This window comes from Macadamia integrifolia, chromosome 6, assembly GCF_013358625.1.
Source record: "Macadamia integrifolia cultivar HAES 741 chromosome 6, SCU_Mint_v3, whole genome shotgun sequence".
NCBI lineage: Eukaryota > Viridiplantae > Streptophyta > Magnoliopsida > Proteales > Proteaceae > Macadamia > Macadamia integrifolia.
This window is the reverse complement of record NC_056562.1, coordinates 29532847-29555596: the sequence shown is the minus strand read 5'-3', so window position 1 is coordinate 29555596 and position 22750 is coordinate 29532847. Positions and strand designations below refer to the sequence as shown.

General features: G+C 37.7%; 3 protein-coding genes across 6 annotated transcripts in view; 2 read left to right on the top strand and 1 right to left on the bottom strand.

Moving 5' to 3' along the window:
• Positions 1 to 3311: 3311 nt before the first annotated feature.
• Positions 3312 to 9258, top strand: LOC122081887 (glucan endo-1,3-beta-glucosidase 2-like). 2 transcript variants are annotated; one of them, XM_042649262.1, is made up of 4 exons: positions 3312 to 3551; positions 6867 to 8120; positions 8268 to 8295; positions 8761 to 9258. In XM_042649262.1, the coding sequence occupies exons 1-4, from the start codon at positions 3497 to 3499 to the stop codon at positions 8912 to 8914; spliced, it is 1491 nt and encodes a 496-aa protein (XP_042505196.1). In that variant the 5' UTR covers positions 3312 to 3496; the 3' UTR covers positions 8915 to 9258. The 2 variants fall into 2 exon arrangements, with proteins under 2 accessions (XP_042505196.1, XP_042505198.1); XM_042649264.1 differs by lacking the exon at positions 3312 to 3551 and adding an exon at positions 3632 to 5984.
• A 4769-nt stretch (positions 9259 to 14027) lies between these two features.
• On the bottom strand, positions 14028 to 17582 carry LOC122081279 (dynein light chain, cytoplasmic-like). 3 transcript variants are annotated; one of them, XM_042648320.1, is made up of 3 exons: positions 17077 to 17581; positions 14547 to 14618; positions 14028 to 14287 (listed from the first exon to the last, which is right to left on the bottom strand). In XM_042648320.1, exons 1-3 carry the CDS (start codon positions 17305 to 17307, stop codon positions 14132 to 14134), a joined length of 459 nt encoding a protein of 152 aa, XP_042504254.1. In that variant the 5' UTR covers positions 17308 to 17581; the 3' UTR covers positions 14028 to 14131. The 3 variants fall into 3 exon arrangements, with proteins under 3 accessions (XP_042504254.1, XP_042504255.1, XP_042504256.1); XM_042648322.1 differs by having other exon boundaries at positions 14146 to 14287; positions 14466 to 14618; positions 17077 to 17582; XM_042648321.1 differs by lacking the exon at positions 14547 to 14618 and having other exon boundaries at positions 17077 to 17576.
• Positions 17583 to 20160: 2578 nt separating this feature from the next.
• Positions 20161 to 22750, top strand: part of LOC122082657 (uncharacterized protein At4g17910) — a gene marked incomplete at its 3' end in the record, with an annotated part of 5230 nt that continues 2640 nt past the window's right edge. The window contains 7 exon segments of the mRNA XM_042650356.1: positions 20161 to 20585; positions 20682 to 20745; positions 20852 to 20897; positions 21451 to 21581; positions 21832 to 21905; positions 22063 to 22150; positions 22248 to 22337. Coding sequence (XP_042506290.1) covers positions 20530 to 20585; positions 20682 to 20745; positions 20852 to 20897; positions 21451 to 21581; positions 21832 to 21905; positions 22063 to 22150; positions 22248 to 22337 — 549 coding nt within the window.

Below are 22750 nucleotides of genomic sequence, written 5' to 3'. Positions count from 1 at the left end.
GATCATGCTACCCCTTACCCAGTGTGATAAAGATGCTCTCGCATGCTAGTGTGGGTAACACCATATTGGTAGGGTTCTTTCTCTCTTTTAAATATCAAATCTGGGTAAAGATAAGTATGCTAATGTTCTGCCAACATTGTGTCTGTCTCTTTCCCATTATTATTATTTATGGTCAAACTCAGACATACCTTTCTATGGTCCAATAAAATATTCACCAATAAAATATTCAGATCAATGAAGAGATCCTTTCTTCACCATTAATGAAGAGAAACTGAGTCCAAATCTTTATTGACAAATCCAAAAGCACATGGGTGAAAATTCTATCCAAGTAACATGCATAAGTTTTTGCAATAGGTTTTTATCGTACGAGAGTGAGAAGCACTCCCCAAATATGCCCTCAAAGGATGAGCCAGCTGTAGAAGTGTTGCCCTCTCTCCCAACATGCTCCCTTTGTCCATCTCTTGATTGGTGAATCTTCCTCTTTTCTTCAACATGGGTGACGAGGAACCAAGTCCAAATATCTATTCGGACTTAGTTTTTTTTTTCCCTAAAATTGTTGAATTTAATATAGAGGGCTTCCAAAGTTTAGATATAAAATCAAGTTTAAAATCTTTAACTTAAAAACGTAAAACCTCAAACCCTATTTTAGGGGTGTAAGTAAGTTTGGTCATGATTGTCCAAACCCATTCTAGCCTGTCCTAAGCCCGAATTCTGTCTAACACGGTTATGAGGGTCAACCCGACACCCAACCTTGACTAGGGTTGGGCTAGGGTTGGGACCTAGGCTTAGCCTGGATCGGCCCGATTTTAATCATGATCTATTATTGTAGTTAGTAATAGTGTCCCCATTCCCCAGGCCCACATCATGTGTTACACAAGCGTTACGCAAACTGTTTGTATGACTTCAACCCACATCATGTGTTATACAAGCTACATATTCTTACCTATTGAGCTAACATGACTAAATGGCCAAACTATTTCCCTCATTTTTTTTTACATAAAGTGTCTTTGTGTCTCTAGTCATGTATTGATATGAACTTTAGATACAGTAACAATCTGAAGAATTTGGTCAAAATTTGGCTTGTCTAGTTTTTGGGAGTGTGGTGATACCATACGATTAAAATGTCTGACTTATAACCAAATTGACAACAGTCTTGCTGCAAATTTATGGATTCGGGGTGGAAAGGGTCATAGTCTAACATCTTTCCAACCCCTTTGGTAAGTATAGGTTTAACATCTATGACCCTTTGTAGATATTGATGATGATGATGATGATAATAATAATAAAAAAAAAAAAAAAAAAAAGGGCCAGCCAGGGTCGATTCGGCCCAACACTAAGCCCTAAAGGGTTGGGCCTAAGTGATAAGATGAAACTAAGGTTGGATTACTACTAAATTTTTGGCTGAAGTTTTCCTCCACCCCAAATGAAGGAAAAATTCATCCATCTACTATCGTTATTCTTTTTTATAATACAAAGTCAATAATGTGCCTCATTGTCACGATGTCTTTTTGACATCATCCAAGGCCCTCATCAAGATATTCTAGTTTCAATGTGGGTTAAAGAGACACATCCTAAAATCTCTCACACAAAAGAGTGAGGGAAATAATCATTCAAATTATATAATATGATTAAAAGGATTAAATGCCCCAAGGCCATGGTGAATGGAAATCCACACCTCGAGTGGGTCTTAGATGCAAGCAAAGTGTTTTGGGGGTATTTTGGAAAGGTTCTAAAATCCTATAGTGGTTGGTGAACTCTAAAATGAAGCGAAAATTTTGCGTATGTTAAAAAAAAAAAAAATCTCACAAAGAAAGGTAATTTTCATCATAAGCATATTTTGACATTTTAATGATGTTCGAATTTGGTTATAAAATTTTATATATGCTAATATGAACGACATATCAAAGGTAGGGAATCATGAGAGTATGAGATATTAGAATTTAGTTATAAACAACAAGTTTTAATTCATTCTTAATACTAAAATAAATTCGTATTTTTACATAGCAATCGTATTAAACATGTATAGTATCATTGTTGTGCATGTTTTGTTGTGCTGAATTTGTAAAAAATATTATTTCTATATGACCTGTATAGTTACTAAACGTAACTATTCCTATATTATTACTGTGCCCAAACTAACTAACTAACTATGGTATCACCTGGTGATCTTTGAGCGAAATTTCTCTTTCTTTTAAAATTATATAATATTTTATCTAATCTATTTCTTGTCAGCCAATAGTGACTGATAGCCATTTTGAATGATCACTTCGTTAATTTTCACTCTTACTATGATATAATATCCCTTCTCTGTTCTTATTGAATTTTCGTTGTTTTTCCTATTAAAAAAAATTAATTCCGTAGGAATATCAATCAGCATCAATACCATACATATATAAGCTGATAAGATACCAATACCTAAATCTATGGGTCCCATGCCTATAATCCAAAAGGCATATCTCACTCGGCATTTTGTTGGGCCCGGGGTGGAGGAAAGCCCGGGACAGTGGGACCCATACTGACCAGATCCCCAATCAGACTAGGAAAAATGGAGTATACACGTGTGAGGGGCAACGGTGAACATCTCGAGAAAAATCGAGCGTACACGTGTGAATGGCAGTGGTGAACATCTCGAGAGGTCCTCGATGACGAATCTTGGGGCTACAAGCGTACAACACTCACTGCGCTCAAAAGAGCGTTTCTCCTGATGAGTTTATTTGCCCAAAATTGCCCAAAAGAAAACGGGAAAAACGAAAGGTAGAAAAAAACCAAAAGGACAAATTTTAATAAAGCCAGAAATGACCAGGAATATGACCGTTGAAATCCAGCTACTTTGCCACGTCATATTTGGCAGAGTCCAGCCCATTTATAGACAAGAGAACTTGATGGAATTCAAAACAGTTGAAGCCATCGTTCTGTATGCCCCCCATCTCCATACAGTTGGATTGGAATAAACAAGTCTCCTGATCTCCCATGGCCAATATCAATCTATATATATGTGGGTCCATAGAACTGCAATTATAGGCGAAGCTGTACTACGAAATGTCTGCTGACATGGAATAAAACAGATAATGACAAAAAAGAGTATGAGTGGTAGTATTCTAATCTAACGGTAATAACAGGTCTAGTGCGTCGTAGTTTTTAGCTATTCCTACACCATCAGGTCCAGTGTCTCCTCTTCCTGAGGCCCATTACTGGTTAATGGGGTCGGTGGGGAGATGATAACCGTCCGATCTCTGACAAGTGCCATGTGATTGACGAAAACAGCCGAGAACGACAAAAGTCATCAAACTGCTTTAAAACCCCGTTCTTTTTAGCGTTTGAAAACCGCTTTTTTGACCTCTCAGTTCAGTTGTTCTTCCTCCCTTCTCTGCTCTCACTCTCTCTCTCTCTCTCTCTCTCTTTCTCGATTGTTCTTCGCTTTCGGGTTTTCTTCTAACCTGTCAGGTAGTCAAGGTGGTGGCGGTTTGGAAGATTTGGATTTTGCATTGGAGAATCTATGGCTCTGCTACTTCTTTTGATCTTGGCAGTCTCCGTTGTCACAGCTGACCAAGGTGCGTCATTTCTACAATGCCTGCTCCTACTTTAATTTTTTTTTTGTAAACTTCAGGGGTGGGTGTCTTGTCTATTGGGTTTCATAGGCTTGCTCGTCTGAGGTGGATTTTTTATATGACAAGACTTAAGATTGGAGAGTACGTTATCTATATTCTTTCTTGGGTCGTCTAGATTTTGAGCTGGTTTGGGATATAATGGGTTTTAATCCCCGTTTCAGATCTCTTTGGGCTTTCCTGTCTTTCCCCATTGTTCAGTTTCTGGTACAAAATCCCAATGCTGTTCTTCCCAGATTCATTTGTTGATGTTTATTTTTTATTTTTTTAAGTGAAAAAAGATGCTTCTTTTCCCTTACGAGTTATTTGTGGGTTTGAGCTGTTATGGAAGCAGGCGAGCAGAGGGAGGGAAATAGGCTTCTGGGGTTCATATTCATGGATGTTTCTAGCTCTAGCCTGATGTGAAAGTACTCTGCTTTTGGTTCTAAACGGGAGTGAAGAGAGTCATGGCCTTGTACCTGGTAGACATGTTTGAGATAAAAAAAAGATAAGAGAATAGTGAGATAAGGGTCTACTGTTCCAGTTTTCTGAGGTGGATTTTTGATGTGATAAGACTCAAGATTGAGTTGCTTTTGGAAGAGTTCATTATCTATATTATTTCTTTGGTCGTCTAGATTTTGAGCCGGTTTGGGAATTGGGATAAAATGGGTTTCAATCTCCGTTTCAGTTCTCTTTTGGCTCCGCTGTTTCCTGTCTTTCCCCATTGTCCAGTCTTTGGTACAAAACCCCAATGCAGTTCTTCCCATTTTCTTTTTTTAATGTTTAATGCTTTAACTTTCCTTCAAGTGAATCGAGTGAAAATAGATGCTTCTTTTCTCCTCTGAGTTAATAATTTGTGGGTTTGAGCTGTTAGGAAGGGAAAAGAGGCATTTTCATGGCTTGTTCTAGCTCTAGCCTGGTGTAAACATACTCTGCTTTTGGTACTAAATGCTAGTGAAGACAGTCATGGCATTGTACCTGGTAGATATGTTTGAGATAAAGAGACGAGACTACTAGACTATTGAGATAAGGTTCTAGAGTTCCACTTTTCTCCTCGGTTCTCGACTTTTTTGCTCACTGCAGCAGGAGACCCGTTGAAAAATCTGCACCAAATTACAATTGGAATCTCCTCTTCCTTCTTTCAATGGAAAACGACCCTATTGCTTTTGTTTTATGTTCTAAAGTCTTAACCCACTGTGATCTACTTTTGGGTGTCCCCTGGCACATGAATAAATGTTTTTCGTATTGTTCCCAAATAGAGTTCTTTGATAATATCAAAAGATCAGAGCTTTAACGGGACTTGTGTTTCCCACCAGACCTTCTGTAGGTGGTGAATGGTGATGGGTTATGGGCATGGATGCTCATATCCCAATTCCCAAACCATCAATGGGTGGCTCAACTCTTGAATGGTTTTGTCTCTAAATCTAAGATCCTACATTTCTCTAACAGTTTTAAGCTTCGAAGATTGATAAGAAGAGCTTAAAATACTATTATTAACAGTTAAAAACTCCATGGCTCTCCCTTTCATTACGGTCCTCTCTCGACGTTTTAAAATGCTATGGGAGGAGGTCTTGCTTAGGAGGTAATGCCATTTATATTCTGATTGATATCTTATTTTTCTGAAAGAAAGTACTTTATACTACTTTAATGCCCATAAATTAAGAAAGATTATGTGCCAAATGGCAGGATAAAGCTATCCTTAGACATGGAAAGAATTATATCTTAATTCTTATGAAGTCCTTTTTTTAAGGTTTGGGACTAAGCACCAGTGACACCCACCTTTCAGAAAAATGGAATCGAGGCCGACCCGAATTCCTCCCATGCTTGGAATGGTCTATTCACACTGGCCCTGGCAGATTCCTGACCGATTCTGGCTAATTTGGAACAGAGTCAGATCGGAATCAACTGGACCTGGTCCTGGTCCGGCTCCTGGTCCTGGTCACGGTCCCGGTCCAGGTCTCGATTCCAAGTTTAATAACCTTGGTGACACTAGTCAATTATTTTATGGTCCAGATTCCAAAATCCTTAATTTGTTGGATTGTGATTTGTGACCCCCCCTCATACCCCAAATGTTATTCACAGTTGGCATGTACTATTTGCATATTGTATTGTTCCTGTACCTTTCTGAATAAAGTTGAAGCTCCCAGGTGTTGTAAGAAATATGGATTATTGTCTGAAAGAGGACCACCATGATAATGAAAATCTGATCTGTAGTCTATTTTCACGTTTTAAACTACCCTTCTAATCTTCTCATACTGGCAACCATAGTTAATATGTATTGGCATCTACTCTAGTATGGGCTCCCCCTTCAAGATCTGTAGTTAAATTACAGTTTCATCTGATGAGGGTGGGAAGCATGTGACAAGGACCATGAAGATCTGGGAAAAATTCTTGTTATAGGTAAGCGCATCCTGCGTGTGATGCAGTGTCTCTTTATATGCTTGCCCTGTGATGCTTGTTTTCAACTGTTCTTGTGTGAAACTATGTTTTATGAAAAAGCTTTGTGCAGTGCAGTCAATGGTGATTTTCTACTCTGCTAGACTTTTCTAGTCTCAAACAAAAACCTTCCAAGGTGGGGCATAAGGGACACAAACCATGTAATCCTTTGAACCGGCCAAAGGGGAATTCTTACAATTCATCAATGTTGGGAAATAACTTTGTCAAAGGAATTATTACAATTCATCAATGTTTGGAAATAACTTGGTCAAATGTTTTCTGTTTTTCCATCTTAGATATAAAGGAAAATGATGGTCTCACCCGAAGGTGATTTATCTAGATCAATTTCGTAGGTTGCAAAAGTATCTAGGGGTATTTCAGTAATTACACTAACTCATCCTTTTATTGATAGAAATACATTTTAGATACTATTTACGGCCATGTGAGTAATTTAATCATCACCCGATAAAACTCATCCTGTTATTTATATAAATACATTCTAGATTCCTTTTTTGGCTGTGTGAGTAATCTGATCACCACCCAACAAAACTCATTTAAGGAAAAGGTTACTAAACATTGCCTAAGTACTATAATTCATTGAGTCTGAAATTTGAATATAACGGATGATGGCTGTAACTTTCATTGCAATAACATGTTCAATATAACAAGTATTGCAGTGTTTGGGCACATGGCAGTTGTGAAGTTCTGATGGTTTCCTATACTATGGGCATCTCTATTGATATGGTGCTGCATAGATTTATGTTATTTTAACAATATGTCTATTATCTACATTTTGTGCCTATGGGCATCTAAACTGGTACCTTGTGTTTTTCTCTGATCTGACAGATGCGTTTATTGGTGTAAACATTGGCACTGACCTCTCCGACATGCCTAACCCAACTCAGGTGGTTGCCCTTTTGAAGGCCCAACAAATTAGACATGTCCGGCTCAATGATGCTGACCGGGCCATGCTCATTGCACTTGCAAACACTGGCATTCAAGTGACAATCTCTGTCCCAAACAACGAACTTCTTGGGGTGGGCCAGTCCAATGCTACCGCTGCCAATTGGGTGGCCCGGAATGTTGTGGCTCATGTACCTGCCACCAACATCACAGCCATTGCAGTTGGGTCTGAGGTCCTTACAACCATTCCGAATGCTGCACTTGTCCTTGTAAATGCCCTCAAGTTTATCCATTCTGCTCTCGTTGCATCAAACCTTGATAATCAGATCAAGGTGTCAACACCACACTCATCCTCCATCATTCTTGATTCCTTCCCACCATCACAAGCCTTCTTCAACCGCTCATGGGACCCCGTCATGGTCCCGTTGCTTAAGTTATTGCAATCTACAGGATCGTATCTCATGCTCAATGTCTATCCTTATTATGATTACATGCAATCAAATGGAGTAATACAATTGGATTATGCACTCTTCCGCCCTCTTCCTCCTAACAAAGAAGCTGTGGATTCAAACACTCTCCTTCACTACACAAATGTCTTTGATGCAGTGGTTGATGCAGCTTACTTTGCCATGGCATTCCTTAACTTTACTAACATCCCCATTGTTGTCACTGAGTCTGGCTGGCCTTCCAAGGGTGATGATAATGAGCCAGATGCTACTATTGATAATGCCAACACTTATAATAGCAACCTAATCCGGCATGTGCTGAACAAAACTGGGACACCCAAGCACCCTGGAATTGCAGTTAGCACCTATATCTATGAGCTGTACAATGAGGACTTGAAACCTGGTTCACTTGCAGAGAAGAATTGGGGGCTCTTTGATGCCAATGGTGTTCCTGTTTATATCCTGCACCTGACCGATTCTGGATTGATGCTGGCTAATGATACTACGAACCTGACATTTTGCACTGCAAGGGATGGTGCTGATCCAAAGATGCTTCAAGCTGCACTGGACTGGGCATGTGGTCCTGGGAAGGTGGATTGCTCACCTTTGTTGCAAGGACAGCCGTGCTACGAACCAGACAATGTGGCTGCTCATGCAAGCTATGCTTTTGATGCATATTATCATCTGAAGGGAATGGATTCTGGGACATGTAACTTCAATGGCGTGGCTGCGATTACAACTACGAATCCAAGTAAGAAGTCGTACCATGCTCCCCACTACATTATATGCATCTGATGCAGTATGCCTCTGTGAACAGCATATTTGCATGTTCTTTTTTTTTTTTGGGCATTCCTTGATGGGCCATTTTCATGACTTGATTATGGTTCTGCTTTTGCAGGTCATGGTTCCTGCATATTTCCTGGCAGGTATGGTATAACTACTTAAGAATTGCTTATCTAGGGAGCTTAGTCTTTGCCTTTTACAAAAAAACTTGGGGTGTAAACCAGTCAGACCCTATCGGTTTCGGTTGGGACTAATCATTCCCCACCAATTTAAGGTCCTGCACCGGGTATTCCTTCATATGCTTGAGGCCAACACGTTTAGTAATGGAAATGTCTGAGTGTTCAACTTGTTGATTCAGGTTGTGCCCAATGGTGCAGGCCAACTGTTGACACCCGTAACACACCTTTTTGGAAAGCTTGAGTGCAATTCTTCTTCCTATTCTATATTTTTTTGGTGAAATCCTTCTTCCTATTCATCTGCTAACTCTTTATTACTGTAACTAAGTCTTCCCACCATCTACTTGTGATTGATTCTGTTACATTCTCCAATATATACAAATATCTGTCGCATGAGTAAACTTCTGATATTTTCCTTCTTTATTTGTAAAGTGGTGGCAGGAATGGCACATTCTTAAATGGCACATCACTTGCACCTTCATCAAATTCCACAGCCTCGAGCTCTACTTCACTAATTTTCCATATTGGTGGTGTTAGAAGTCCTCTGATCATTGGAATTATACTTTGGAGTGCAGTTTTCTTCTGAGACGAGATTTCTTGTAGCTTTCTATTGTCTCCGGTAACTGATATTTGAGTTGGAATCCTTAAGAATTTCTGGTATGGACACCCCTGAGATGAATTTTATCCCATGTCAGTAGAAACCTGCTGCAGCATACCCAATTTTGTTTCTCTGATAAAGGAGAGAAGGGAGCAGCAAGGTTGTCTAAATTCTATGGCAGGCTACCAGTTCATTTGATTTTGTACAGACAAACCAAGGTGAATTATTTAGGATTATTGATGTATCTGCTCATTATACTGAACTTTCACTAGAATTGTATTCTTTGATTATTAGATTCATGAATGGTCCAATTGGTAACCTTCTCTATTTAATTCCCCTTGGTTACTGGATGAACATGACTTTTTGTGAGATGCAGAGAGGGCAGCAGGCGGCCATGGTTTTTCGGTTGAAGGATTCCTTATGTCCCTGCAGAACCATGAACTGACAACGTGATTAACCTGAACTGTTTCTTGTTTCAAATTTTGTTTTGTTTTCTCCCATCAAGTGAATGAATCAAATCAACTAGAAACCATAATGTAGTAAGGATTAATCAAGCTCTTGAAATTAGCTGCAAGCTAAATTTGGTCAGCTTCTTTATTCCCTTGGAGTTTGATTTCTTGCCAATACTACTGATCCACAAAGCTTGTAAATATGGACTAGAGATTCCATTAAATGGTTTTATGTTGCCTTCTTACCAGTTAAGTGAGTTTATTGAGAGTATAAGAGCCATAAGAGGTCACTCTACTTCAAGCCAATTGGTTTTAAGATGGAAGCTTTAACATAAGGTGTTGTGTTTAGAAAATTAGAGATACAATATTAGATCTTTTAGAAATCTGAAATGTAAATATTATACTAACCTTTAAGATGTAATCCTTATATTGAGTATAACAGTAGAAGCACAAAAAGTTTCGTATGCAGGTATAGTAGGGTGAAGTCATATTAGATACTTTCCTTAAGGTGTTAAAGAGCCTATAATTTGTGCATAAAGGATTGACCTGTTCTTTTTACCTCAAAGATAAAATCACCCTCTAATAACAAGGTAGCACTCCTAATATGATTAATTAAAGGGTGTCCATAAGCTATACTAAGTAACACTTAAAGAGAGGGAAGAGGAAAGATGCAACAGTATAGAGTACAACACAGTAAGAGTGTAGAAGACATTCTCTCTGGATTTTTTTGTGTGTAAGAAACTGGCATGTAGGTGTGGGTAATTATATGCCCCAAAGTACCTGTACGTGTACAGATGTACCTGTATGTACAGGTAAGTGTCCCTTCAAACACAGGGTGTGTCTTTTCATATATAAGTGTCAGTGTATGTACATGTATACATATGGGTGTGTCTCTATATATGTATGCATGTACATATATGTATGGGTGTGTCTCTATACATATACTGATATTTATTTGTACATGTATATTGTATAAATTCTCAATCATCAATGTAAATTAATTTTGGTTCCAAAATTTCAAATTTTGGAACAAAAAAATATTTGACTAAAAAGTAAGGGAAAGGGAGGACCCAATCCTGCACCCGTACCTGACCCCAACCCCAACCCCAACCCCAACCCCGACCTCGACCTCAGCCACGGTCACGATCCAATCTGGCTTGATTCGGCTCGGAGCGCACGATTCAAAAGCACCCCAGGAACCCCCATACACACATGACAAGGGAGAGTACCTCTCCAAAGGGCTTGCACCCTTAAGATACATTCCTATATATATACCTAAGGAAACTTTTACAAGTTTCAAAAGTATGACTAAGCTTTTAGCTCACATGTTTTACTAGTACTAAAGAGTAAACTTTTAGTTCACATGCTTTACTAGTACTAAAGAGTGAACTTTTAGCTCACATGCTTTACTAGTACCAAAGAGTTTTGAACAAAAGGAAGAGACTTGTTGTTTTGAAACTTAAACTCCAACATAAGGGTTGAAGATAATCCCTCCCCATTTGGTTGGTGATGGAACTAGAGAAGCCAAAAGGATGTTATTTGGTAAAATTGAACCATTGAATGGGAAAACTATGTATGTGATGTGCTAAGGTTGGGGGATATATGCATCTAAAATTTGGGTCCCACTTAGAGTTTTCAAGTTCATAGCCTTTTAATCAAGAAAACTAATTCATTGTTACTTTTGTAACAAAAATTTGGTTTAAACAAAAAATCTGCAGTTTTCAAAAAGTTGGGTATTCCGCTTCATGGCCATTGCATCGCTCCAGATTTCGTCTATCTCCCATCCTCTTTTCTTAGCTTGATTTATCCCATATAGAGGTTCCTAGCTGTTATCTCAAGATGCTTATTTGTCATCATATAATTAGCATAAGGTAAGACACACTTCCCTTTGGTTATTATCGAAACAACACAATCAGAAATATTTTTGATGTTATTAATGATCTCTACGCAAATTAGAACTTTTTGATTGAAAAAATGGAGTATCATGAATTGTTGTAGGTTTACGTATGGTCATCTATCACTCATCAGAGTAGTGTAAGGTTAATACACAATAACTATTAAATTTAACAAATAATCTATCAAGAAGATCCTAGATTTATTCAATAGTTTACGTGGAAAATCATCAAATATAAACATGATGGCTACAAAAAGGCCAAACTCACTTGGGATTTCTCTCATCCATGTGATTTCATCAAACTTTTCCCAGTGTTGAAGGTCGAAATTTTTTTTTTAATTGCATAACATGGGGATTTTAGACATTCTATTTCACTGTGGGTGAAGGACAAATCGGTCCATATAAAAATTATAGTTTTGTTTTTTTTTTTTTGGTAATTATACAAAATGGAGAGCCAATTCGCTAAATTAAGATTCGACATTTTTGGTAGGGCACGTGTTATACTGTGAGTAGTCCGAGTGATCCTCAAAGGATCTCAAATCAGCGGCCGAGATTGGCCTGTGATGCGAAATGTAAATTTGAACCAACGGTGACTGATTACGTTAAAACCTAAGCTCCGCCATGGAACCCTAATTTCTTCTTTCAAAGTTTTATAAAACCTCGTCCACCTCATCTGCTTGCTCCCCCTCTCCCTCCCCCTCCTCATCCTTATCACCATGACTATCATCGCCAGATCTAAACTTATATGTTCACCAGTGTATTGCGTGTTCGTATAAAGCATAGCTGATCCATAGATGCGGTTGTGTTCTGGAAAAATTGTTCTTTAATCTTTATTCATATATGAGACTTGGCATCTTAATTGTGATTTTCTCTGTTAATTTCAAAGCAGAGGAAATACGAGAAGATGCGAAAACAAGAAGGGTACCTTTAGGACCAGTGAATCTCACTACCATGGATTTCACTATTTCTCGTAGGTTCCACAATTTTTCGTGTTCTTTCCATCTCATCTCCTTCGATTGTTCTGTTTTTGAAAATATATTCTTATATTTTTAATGAAGGTAAGATTTTGTTTCATTAATTTTGATTGAAGAAGAGTGGGGTTGCTGCTTGATGATGATCTTTTGCTTTAACCACACTGAAGAGAAGCTGAGGGGTTTCTCTTTCTTGATATGTGCGTTTGATGCAATCTTTGGTGCTTGGTTGTTGCTTCATGACTCTTCTCTTTAATGGTGGGATTGTTTTGATTTTGCGATCAACGTTTCCCTTTTTTAAAGAGAAGAAAAAAGCTCTATCTAGCATTGGAGAGGGTTTCCTGATGCACTAACAAAAGGGTTCCCTCGTAAAGTTTCTTATGTGGAAAACTTTGGCCATTAGACTGATCGCAAAAATTGAATCTTTTCTTTCTGCTTTCTGAAAAACTAAATTTTTGGTTGGATTCTTCTGAGTACCCCTTGTGAGATTGTAGTTGACATTTCTGAATGTCAGCTCCTGTTACATGGTCCTGTTAGATTTGTTAATTTAATGGTGAAGGATCAATTCTATATTAAGGATTTGGAATGATTTTTGGAATCTTGGACTGGTTATGGGCAATTGGGTTCCAAGCTCCTATGACATTGCTGAATTGATGGAGTCAAACCAATTACCAATCCATCAATGATTAATAATACTGGGAAAAAAAAAAATTAATGAGAAGCAATCTGGAGAATATCCAAACCATATCAGTATGGGAAAATCAACCTTCCACTGTAGTCAAAGATGAAAATGGAAGATGGATTCTAACTTCCCCACCATGGTACTTTGTGATAGATGAGATTAACTGGGTTGGAATTTATTAGGTAGATGTTCTTATTGAGGGCAAGAGTGAATGAGATGATGTTGCAGACCTGGAGGTGTTAATCTAAGGTGGAGGAGAGGCTGCAAGAAATTGTTGAGAGTCATTGGCTATTGGCTATTTTGTATTTCTCAATGGGTAGAGAGTAGGCTGTCTCAATGTAGTGTTACTAACTGGTACAAGAGAGCTATTTACAAGAAATTCTTCTTTCTGTGGCTGGTACTGGTACTACCACTCTGGCGTGCTAATCTCCTTGACCTATATACTCCATTACATCTTCCAACCATGACCAGGATAGAATTGGAGCTTGAGGAACAGAAACACATCCATCTGAAATTTCAAAATCTGAGCCCCCCCCCCCCTCCCCAATTAGTTTAATAACTAAAATTCATTTGGAACTTCTGATCCAAAATGAGGAAAACTGTACTAATGCAAAAATTATTAAAATTCAGTTTAAATTTTGATCTTTCAATAGTGAACTGAAATTTCAACCATCATAATGAATCAAATTTCAGGCCTTAAAAGCAACTAGTTAACCAAAAAATGGTCTGCATCTTTTGGGTACAACTTTTGATCAGTGGGTGCAGGTTGGGTTCAGTCAGAATGATGAACTAGAAACCAAACATGAGAAGTTGCCTGTGCATTTAATCTAATTTACTTCCAGCGAAATGCACATATGCATGAACCATAGAATATTTCTGTGTCTATACTGTACGAATGTATATGTCCTGTGTCAGAATGGGGAAGGTCTCTGGACAGTAACATAGCAAGTCAAGTAAGAGGCCAAGTATTTGACTTCAGATTAGAAGCATTGTATGGATCGGGCATGTTCAAATCAGTTAGTGGAAATGGGTTTTTTGTATTTGCTTTTGCCTGTCTTTGTTCTAGACATTCAACAAGGGAGAGAAAAATATATAAAAGATGAGATGACGGGAAGCTTTATAAATTTACATTAAACATCCAATTTGCAAGTTTACAATTCCAAATATCACACAACTGACATAAGTGCTTATATTCAATTCACGACACTGTCAATGACTCATGGGCTCAACAGCAGTCTTGAAGAGAAGTATGTAAACCTTGTCAATGGAGAAGTATAAGAAACCTCCTAGTGAATGGGTAACGTATGAGCCAAAACTAGTTCCCACAATGCAGTGCCAGGCTGGACCATATGATGTGTCAAATTCCTGGAAAACCAAAAGAGAATTCATTAAAACTGTTTGTTCACAAGTGCTGTGACAATATTATTATTGACAAAAGCCAAGACAGATGAACGCTCTCTCCTACAAGACCAGGACATGGTAATGCAAAAATATAATTTAGTCACCCAAAAGAATGCATTTCCATTCTATTTTTAGTAGCTACCTCAAGTATGGAATGCTATCTAGTATCAACTATATAAAGAGGGAGGAAGAGGAACTCCATAAGGCTGAGCTTCATTGCCACCTGAATGAAACCATTTATAGCATCCCTGTGCATTTGGTGTTCAATGGGTAAGGTGTCATCTCCATTCATCTCCTACATATGAGCGAACAATTAGAAATGATTCCATTTCACGAAAATCTAATATGTCATTGTTTCTGTCTTTTAGTCATAACCTTATGACTCAAAATGGCTCCATCTCAAACCAACATCTTATAAGCAAAAGCCGAGGGATTCTAAATGAAATGATTTCATTCAGGTGGCAACCAACCGGCCTATGCAAATGCAGCATTTCACAACTACCTGTTCCTTGATGATATTGATGGACTTCAAAAAGTATAAAGGAGGAGAATTCAACCAGAGAATCCTAATGAATAAACATTTCAGTAAAGCGAAGCTAAGTTCTTGAAGAGATCTGGAAGAATTCATCAGATGTAGTCTTGTAAAGCCCCAAATAAGGACATTGATGCATATTGGGCAGGGAGAGTCCTTTTAAGTGTCCATCATTTCCATTTCAAACTCAGGCTGAAGATTCTTAAGCAACGAAGAATATCTGCTACTTAAAGGTCTTGTACATGTATTATTTGCCAACATAGAATTAATTAACGATTCATAGTCGTAAAATAATCCATCAGTTGGTAGGTATGGTACAGAAACTTAGTAAAATTGGTGGCAAGCTAAATACAAAGCTTCATGTAACTAACTGTATAATATACAATAGTTGGCCAGCAACCTGTGTGACCATACTTCACCCTGATTCATTCTTAGAAAATGTCATGGAAGAATTGCCCACCCCCGCCCCAATTGAATAGAGGAGTGTTGGCCGTGATCTGCAATCTGGATCACAAAGATAATAAAGCTATAATATACAGGTTCCTTAGAGAAGCTAGACTATTTGCATTTGGTTAGGAAAGTATAGTTACCTTTAAAATCAAATACAATAGTAGTATCCATTTTATGAAAAAACTGGTCATGAGTCAGCCAGACTTATTAATTGGCAGAAACAAGAGCATGCTGCTATCGTTATGTGATGATAGCTTCTGATATAAGTCATATAACTCGCACAACCTTTGTTTTGAAACCTCTATCAATTACAAGGAACAAATGAAAATTTTACTCTATTAAAAGATATGGCCCAATTAAGTTCTATAATCCTGTCTCAATCAAGAGCCAATTTCACGTAGAAGTCAAAATTCCATTTGATTTGACTACTCTGAATCCACTAAAGAGTTGACATATATCTCTACATGAATCATCTAAATTAGCAATAGCCAACCAATTGTGTAAAGCAAAGAGTGTAAGATGAAGCCAGTGGATAAGGACCCATATAGTCACAGTAAACAATTTAAGGACATTTAAGCTATAAATAAAGTTTTCAGAAACATCAGTTTGATGAATCTCTCCCATGCCAGATTTTTAAAACCTTTTATTTCATTATGAAAAATTACATATTTTTACTTGAATCTGTAGAAGTCCCTGCTTTCCCTCTTACATCTCTCTCATGCTTGTGTCTCCCTGACTCCCATGATAAAGACAGTACTTTGTTTCTCCCCTACAAGATACTGTGAATGTTGCCAGCTATAAAAATACCTTCCATAACTAACTTTAATGGTGAACCCTAAAAAATTATTCTTTTCTTTATTCTATTTTAATTTCTTTTTTTCATAGTAAATATGATTTGAGAAAAGCCTAAAATAGAAGCTTACTGTACCATACAAGCTGCAAGCAACACAAGATCGATAGAGGAATCCACAACAAAAAATTAGTGCCACCAAAAAAAATTGATGGAACTTCGATGAATCTGGATTCTGGACAGTAAGCTTGAGTTTGAAATTCAGTTTTACTTCCCAAGGACAAGAGCAAATTTAGGATCATAAAAACCAGATGTTGGTGCTTGTGCAAGATGGGTAAATCTAGGGATTCCAAGCTTTATATGTAGTTCATGCACCTGGTAAACATCAGAAACGACCCATTACAGGTCAATGAGAACCACCCTGTCCAAATGCATGCAATTTTCAAATTCCAAGAAGCACATGGAGTTTTCACTGCAGAGTGCAGACTAGATCCAAAATCAAACAGATTTCAAAAGTGGGCTCATTTTAGATTCCTAGCAGGGACTGTTGCATCTTAAATCATAATCAACAGAATCTAATGCCAAGCATTTTATATTCAGGAGTTCTATCGCTGAGGCAATTTTGTTTGGTATAACATCAAATGCCATCCAATTTCAAACTGAATGTCACTCAATCTTTAACATTGCATGACAGATTGACAGCAATCATGCATTAAAAATTTTCCAAGAAAAAACCCAAAAATTTCTGTCGATGTTTATGTCCAGAGGTCTACTCAGTTGCAGATAAACCATTCGGTCTGATATTTCATGATACCCACCAAATGACTGAAAAAAATACAGAAAAGAAAACCTCCAATTGATATCTCTAGTCTTGGACTTCCAGTAAGAAAAACGACCAAAGACTGAACATTAGACAAACAACATAGGGGAAATGAAGAGTGTCAAGAAGAAGAGATTGGAATCCTTAATTCCTACTGTTACCTTCTTAAGAGCGAGTGCCAGACGTTTGCTGTCGAGCTTCTTGGGCATAGAGTCGAGTGTGTCTCTGGCACAGCGAAAGGCGCGGTGTTGTAAGGCGACGGGCATGTCAGCAGCCCTGACTCGAATGTTGAGACCTTCATGCTGCTCTTGCTGTTCAATGGCTTTCTTCTTTTGTATGAGACTACTAAGAAACCTGCTTCTTCTCTCCAGCTCTTCCTCTGCTCCCTCCATTTCAGTCTTTCATCTCAATCTTTGATTTCTATTCTACTCCATCTCTTACCCTTCCATTTGTTTGTCTGAAGAACCCAGATAACCCATAAAAGGAGGAAGCAAAACTGCAAAAGCAAAAGAGAGAGAGAGAGAATCAATGGAAGTGAAAAGAAGAAGACACCCAACAGGGCAGGCAGGGCCGCAGCAACCAACGACCCTCTCGAGTTTTATGTTTCTTTTTCTTTTTCGTGTTTGCGTGTAAACTACTAAACGTGGGTCGTTGGGAGTTGGAGGAGACAGTTTTTATTTATATTGTTCTCTCTTTGTTTATTTCTTAACCAACCCAATTATAGATATGACCCTTAAATACGAACCCTAATGAGGTAGTGGATTCAACTTTTCATCTTCTCATCTTCTCGAATTGTCATTTTCTCCAGTAGAACTGTTGCTCAACATAGACAAATAGTTGGGGATAGTAATAAATTTATATTCAATTTGTGCTCATAACAGTTTAATTCAGGGGAATTTGTATCTGAAAAGTCAATTTTGAAAAACTATATGAATCCATTTGAAAATTAATGAGATACATATACTCTTAGTGTTATATTTGATTCAAATTTTATCAATTTACATCCGTAGTTTCTACCTTTCTTTTCCTTATTTTGCCCCTGTTGAAACTATCTAAACACTACTAATGACCCTATCTATAGGTTAGAACTTTGAACTTGAACTTAAAAGGTTGAATTGAGTGTGGTTTAGAAGAGTCGAGAGTATCGTATTAAGAATTAGATCAATTGAATTGGCAAGCATGATCCCAATTCTGACTATTCGAAGTAGTCAATCCATGCTAAGTTTCTACGGTTCAATTCGATTTTGGCTGAACTACAATTGGAATTGGTTGGACCCGATTCTAGTTGTTGTGTACATATTCCTTTAGAGGCTCTCTCTCATCTCTCATCTTTCATAATTTAATGATGTCGGTCTATCCTTATATGAATATACAATCATGGAAACTTTTCTCCTCTTCTAAACGTGTATGATATTAATATGAGGACAAAATCTTGGCTTGATTCTTCTTCTCGCCCATATATGATCTTATTAGTATTAAGACATATTGCCATAAAGAATATCTTAAAGGAAAATAAGAAAGGCAAATCAATATATAATTTTGGTTTTCTTATTATTAATTAGAGAAAACTAATTATGTTGCTATCGAAGATGTTTGGGATGATGGGGAAAGAGGGAGTAGAGAATAAGCCATTACTTATGATGCCCCTTTCTCATGATTCATAGATCACATTACTTGATGGGCTTCAAAAGAAATGGGCCCTTAAACACTGTTTTTTGAGAGTTACAAGAGACAACCAAACGGCATTTTCGGCAGAAAAAGGCAGGAGACCCTTTGACCCAATTACTGAACTTAGAAAGTCTTGTCGGTTCTCTTTGGCTCTTTCTCAATCTTCCCAATTTGAAAATTGGAATTAGAAGAAGAATCTTACTTGGGTATACTACCTTAGCTACCATGAAAGGGAATTTTGAGTTTACAATGTGAGGCTCTCTACTCTGCAGCAAATTAATTACACAGTTCTTGTTTGTTCTAGAGAGAGAAAAAGATGATTCTGACTTGTTTTGCTGGCAAAATGTTTTCAATTTCAGCAGCTTTCGATGATTGTCATCACCTGAAATTTACCACTACGATTGGACCAATATGTTTTTTTTGCAGAAAGTTATCATCCAATTATCATCCAAAAGCCAAGAAGGGTCCACTATCTTCTGGCTTTAATCAATTATTTTCCAACTCAGACTGAACTTGTGATTTGCAATTCTCTTTGAATGGTCATTTGGCAATGGTCCTTCTGGGTTGAGTCCTTGAGTATTCAAATCCAAAAGTTTGAACCATCTCTCTCTCTGTCAGGGTTGAACCATAGAGAACATTGGCATGTGGAGCTGAGTTGGGCTAGAGAGAGAATCCAATGTTAGAACGTAGAACTTAGAACTAATTTGTTTCTTTTCTTTATTTTTGGATAAAAACTTTAGAACCTAGTTCAACGGCAGCACACAGAATGGTATCATTAATAGGAGTTCACAATGGTCAAAGAGGAGATACAAAATAAATAAATAAAAAAACCTGTGAGAAGATGTACATTAAGCAGACTCTGAGAATTTTTTTCCTATACGGGAAAAAAAATAAAAAGAACCCTTTCCTGTCGAGTCTTTCATTAAAAGTATAGTTTATCTTATTTTATACAAAATAAGTGAACCCACGACAAAGACTGAATGAAAAGGATTTCCAATGGCTATGTATGGTTGCAAGAGAAATTTAAAGGGAAAATAATTGAAAAAAAAGAAAAAAAGATAGAGTGGACATGAAAAAACCATGTTTCCTCCTCCTTTTGCAAGGCACTGAAGATATTCTCGCGTGTTAGTGTGTACTTGCACCAATAAGGTGTGTTTTCTTTACCCTTTATTAGGGGTGCGTTTGGTCCAATGGTAAGATATGAATATTGCGATTTGGAGGTCAAGCGATCAAAACAGCCTATCGACATTCTTAGGGTAAGGATGCCTAGTTCTTACTCCCTTGGACCTTGCATATGTGAGAGCCTCGTGCATTGTGTACACCCTTTTGTTGAAGTAGAACATTTTTATTAGGCAAAAGAACATTTTTTGACCGCATGGACCCTATGCCCCTCACCCTAGTGAAATACAATAAATTTATCAATTGTTGATGTCCAGATGCACCCTTGATTGCCCTCGCATTGGTGCAAGTGCAGTGCAATCAGATAACATTTTTTTTTCCTGAATTTATTAATTAAAAATTGATTATAAGCGGTCAAAATATGTCCTCACCCTGGTCTTTTTTCCATTTAGCTCATTTCTTGTTCAGGTGTGCTGGGCGTTGTTTATGATTGGGTCCTTGCTTGGTTCTGGCGCGGTCTTACTTTGATGGGGCGGAAACGAAAGATGGCCTTCTGTAGAGGATTACCCGAACTCGAGATCGGCCTCCGCCGATTCCATTCCTGATCCGCCTTTCCAACCAATACCAATCCGATCCCGATTATTGAAACCCTGAGTCTCTGATACGAAGCCGATTCTGAAACGGAATTGAATTGCGATCGATCTCAAGTCTGCAAGCAAGGTTATCATGTTGACCAGGTAAGGACAATCGTTCCTCCAAGGTTTAAAACCAGCAATTGTGATCTGGATTGGTTAGGATTGGTGAGTTGAGGCCTCAATTCTCCATCGATGCTGATGGATCCTCTTCAGAAGTCATTCAATACCCACAAGCAGCAAAAAGAAGAGTAAGTGTTCTGCAAATCTTTCTCCGCTTCGATTCCATACTTACTTTAGTTGTTTAATGAGTTTTTCTCTAAGATTTATTTGTATTTCTGTTTCAGATTTGTGAGCAACCTGTCTGGCTCTTCCATGATTGAAACTTCTGCGCTTTTGACGATTATAACTGTTAGTTAGCATGAAAATTTTCATTTTCTTCGTTGTGATGTTCCGGTTTCCTTCCAAACGTATTGCATTGTCTTATTTCTTAGTTCCCCCCCTCCGCCCTCTCCAGGTTCTGACACTTTTGCGGCATTCTATCAGCTTCAAAGGACTAACAGGTACTCTTTTCCCTTCCAAAAAAAAGAGTAGGAGATATCACGTTTAACAATCATAGCTTTTCATCTGAAGTGTGTGTTATAGAACCTCAACTGCTTCTGTTTTAGAATGCTGAATATTACCATTTGGTTCTCATTGACCTCATGCAAGATAGTATGCTTGTTTTCATCCCGATCGTTAGCTTTCTTAATAAATAGTTTACTTCTAAAAAAAGGGTAAGGTTGCTCCATTGTGACCAACTAGTGGTCATGGGTTGAGTCAGGAAACAGCCTCTTCATGAAGCGGGGTAAAAATGTGTACATTATGACCCTCCCCAGACCCTGCAGTGGCCGGAGCCTTGTGCATTGGGTACTGGGGGGGGGGGGGGGAGTGGGGAATGCAGTTGCTGGCAAATATAATTTGTTTTGATATCTAAAATAATAAAATTGGGTAGTGGTTGAAAAATTCATGCATATATGCATTTGATGCTGCTGTTTCATTTTTTGTGTCAGATTGAGATGTGTTTATTTGTTTCAATACAACGCAGACAGATGTGAATATGATTTCCTTTTTCAGATTCCTCAAGTACTGTTAGCACATCGAAGAAAAATGATGAAAATGTTATTCACAAAGATTGGAAGGTCTACATGGTCACGCTGGTCGTGGATTTTCTCTTCATTGTTGTTCCAATGCTTTTATTTTTCACCGTAAGTATGTACATCTACAGGATCGAAAAATTTGGTTGGATTCATGTTCTGTGGAACTAAATCCATTTCCATTCTGACTATTTTCAAGTTTGGGATTGTTACACCTTTAATTTGGCAAGACAATCTTTAATGCTGGTCAGTAATGAGGGAATATTGTGCTGATGGTCTTTGGTATGACCTGGTTTTCCATGCAACGTATTGAATTTTTTGTCTGCTGGAGTAGTCACACATGGTTGTTTACTCTTATTAGGTCCTAGCGGAATGGGTAAATATAAGTGCCATTTTCCTTACATTGCTGCTTCTTATCTGCATTGCAGCCAAAAGGTAAAACTATCAATCGCATGAAAAGATTTACTCTCTTTCGCAAAATATCAAATCTTTAGGCAACTTGTGTATATGACTGACTATGATGTCAAAGGCAGAAAAAAAAAAAAAAAGACATGATCAAATCTTGAGCTCAAATTCTGTGGGCTTCATTCAGGTTTTGTTATTGTTCTCCTTGCCCAAAGGAAGGGCTCCAACTTGTAAATTCTTTGAGGACAAGTGTTTCATCATATAGAGTTTTAACAGTGAGTGGTCTCATTTTGGCATTAACTTACTCCATTAATCACTTTGTTTTGGTTAAATTGATTTATTCTTGTCCCTCATAAGATTTATTCTATGTAGATGATCATAACGTGTGTATGCATATTGGCTGTTGACTTCAAAATATTTCCTAGAAGATATGCTAAGACAGAGACTTTTGGTACTAGTCTGGTATGCTCTTTAACTGTGCCACCAAATCATGTTATCATCCCTATCATTATCGTTAATATTATATTGCCAATCATTTTTACTAGGAAATAATTTTATAAGTTTCTTATCTTAATCAATAGGATAACCATCTCATGAAGATGGACTTCCACCCTTCATTTAGTCAGTAAATTTTGCGAGATGGAATTTGGCTATTATTTTTGATGATGCAAGGGGCAAAGGATGGTTTTAATCTAATAGTTGACAACTCTGTGGTACCATGATCATATTCCTTTCAAATCATTATCCATTTTACAGTTCTCAATTCTATTAATCATTGCCTTTGCCTTGAGCCTATATAATTTCTCTCATGCTTATTGAAGCTAAACCAAGTCTCCTTTTTATTTTTATTTTTTGTGTGTGTGTGTGTGGGGTGG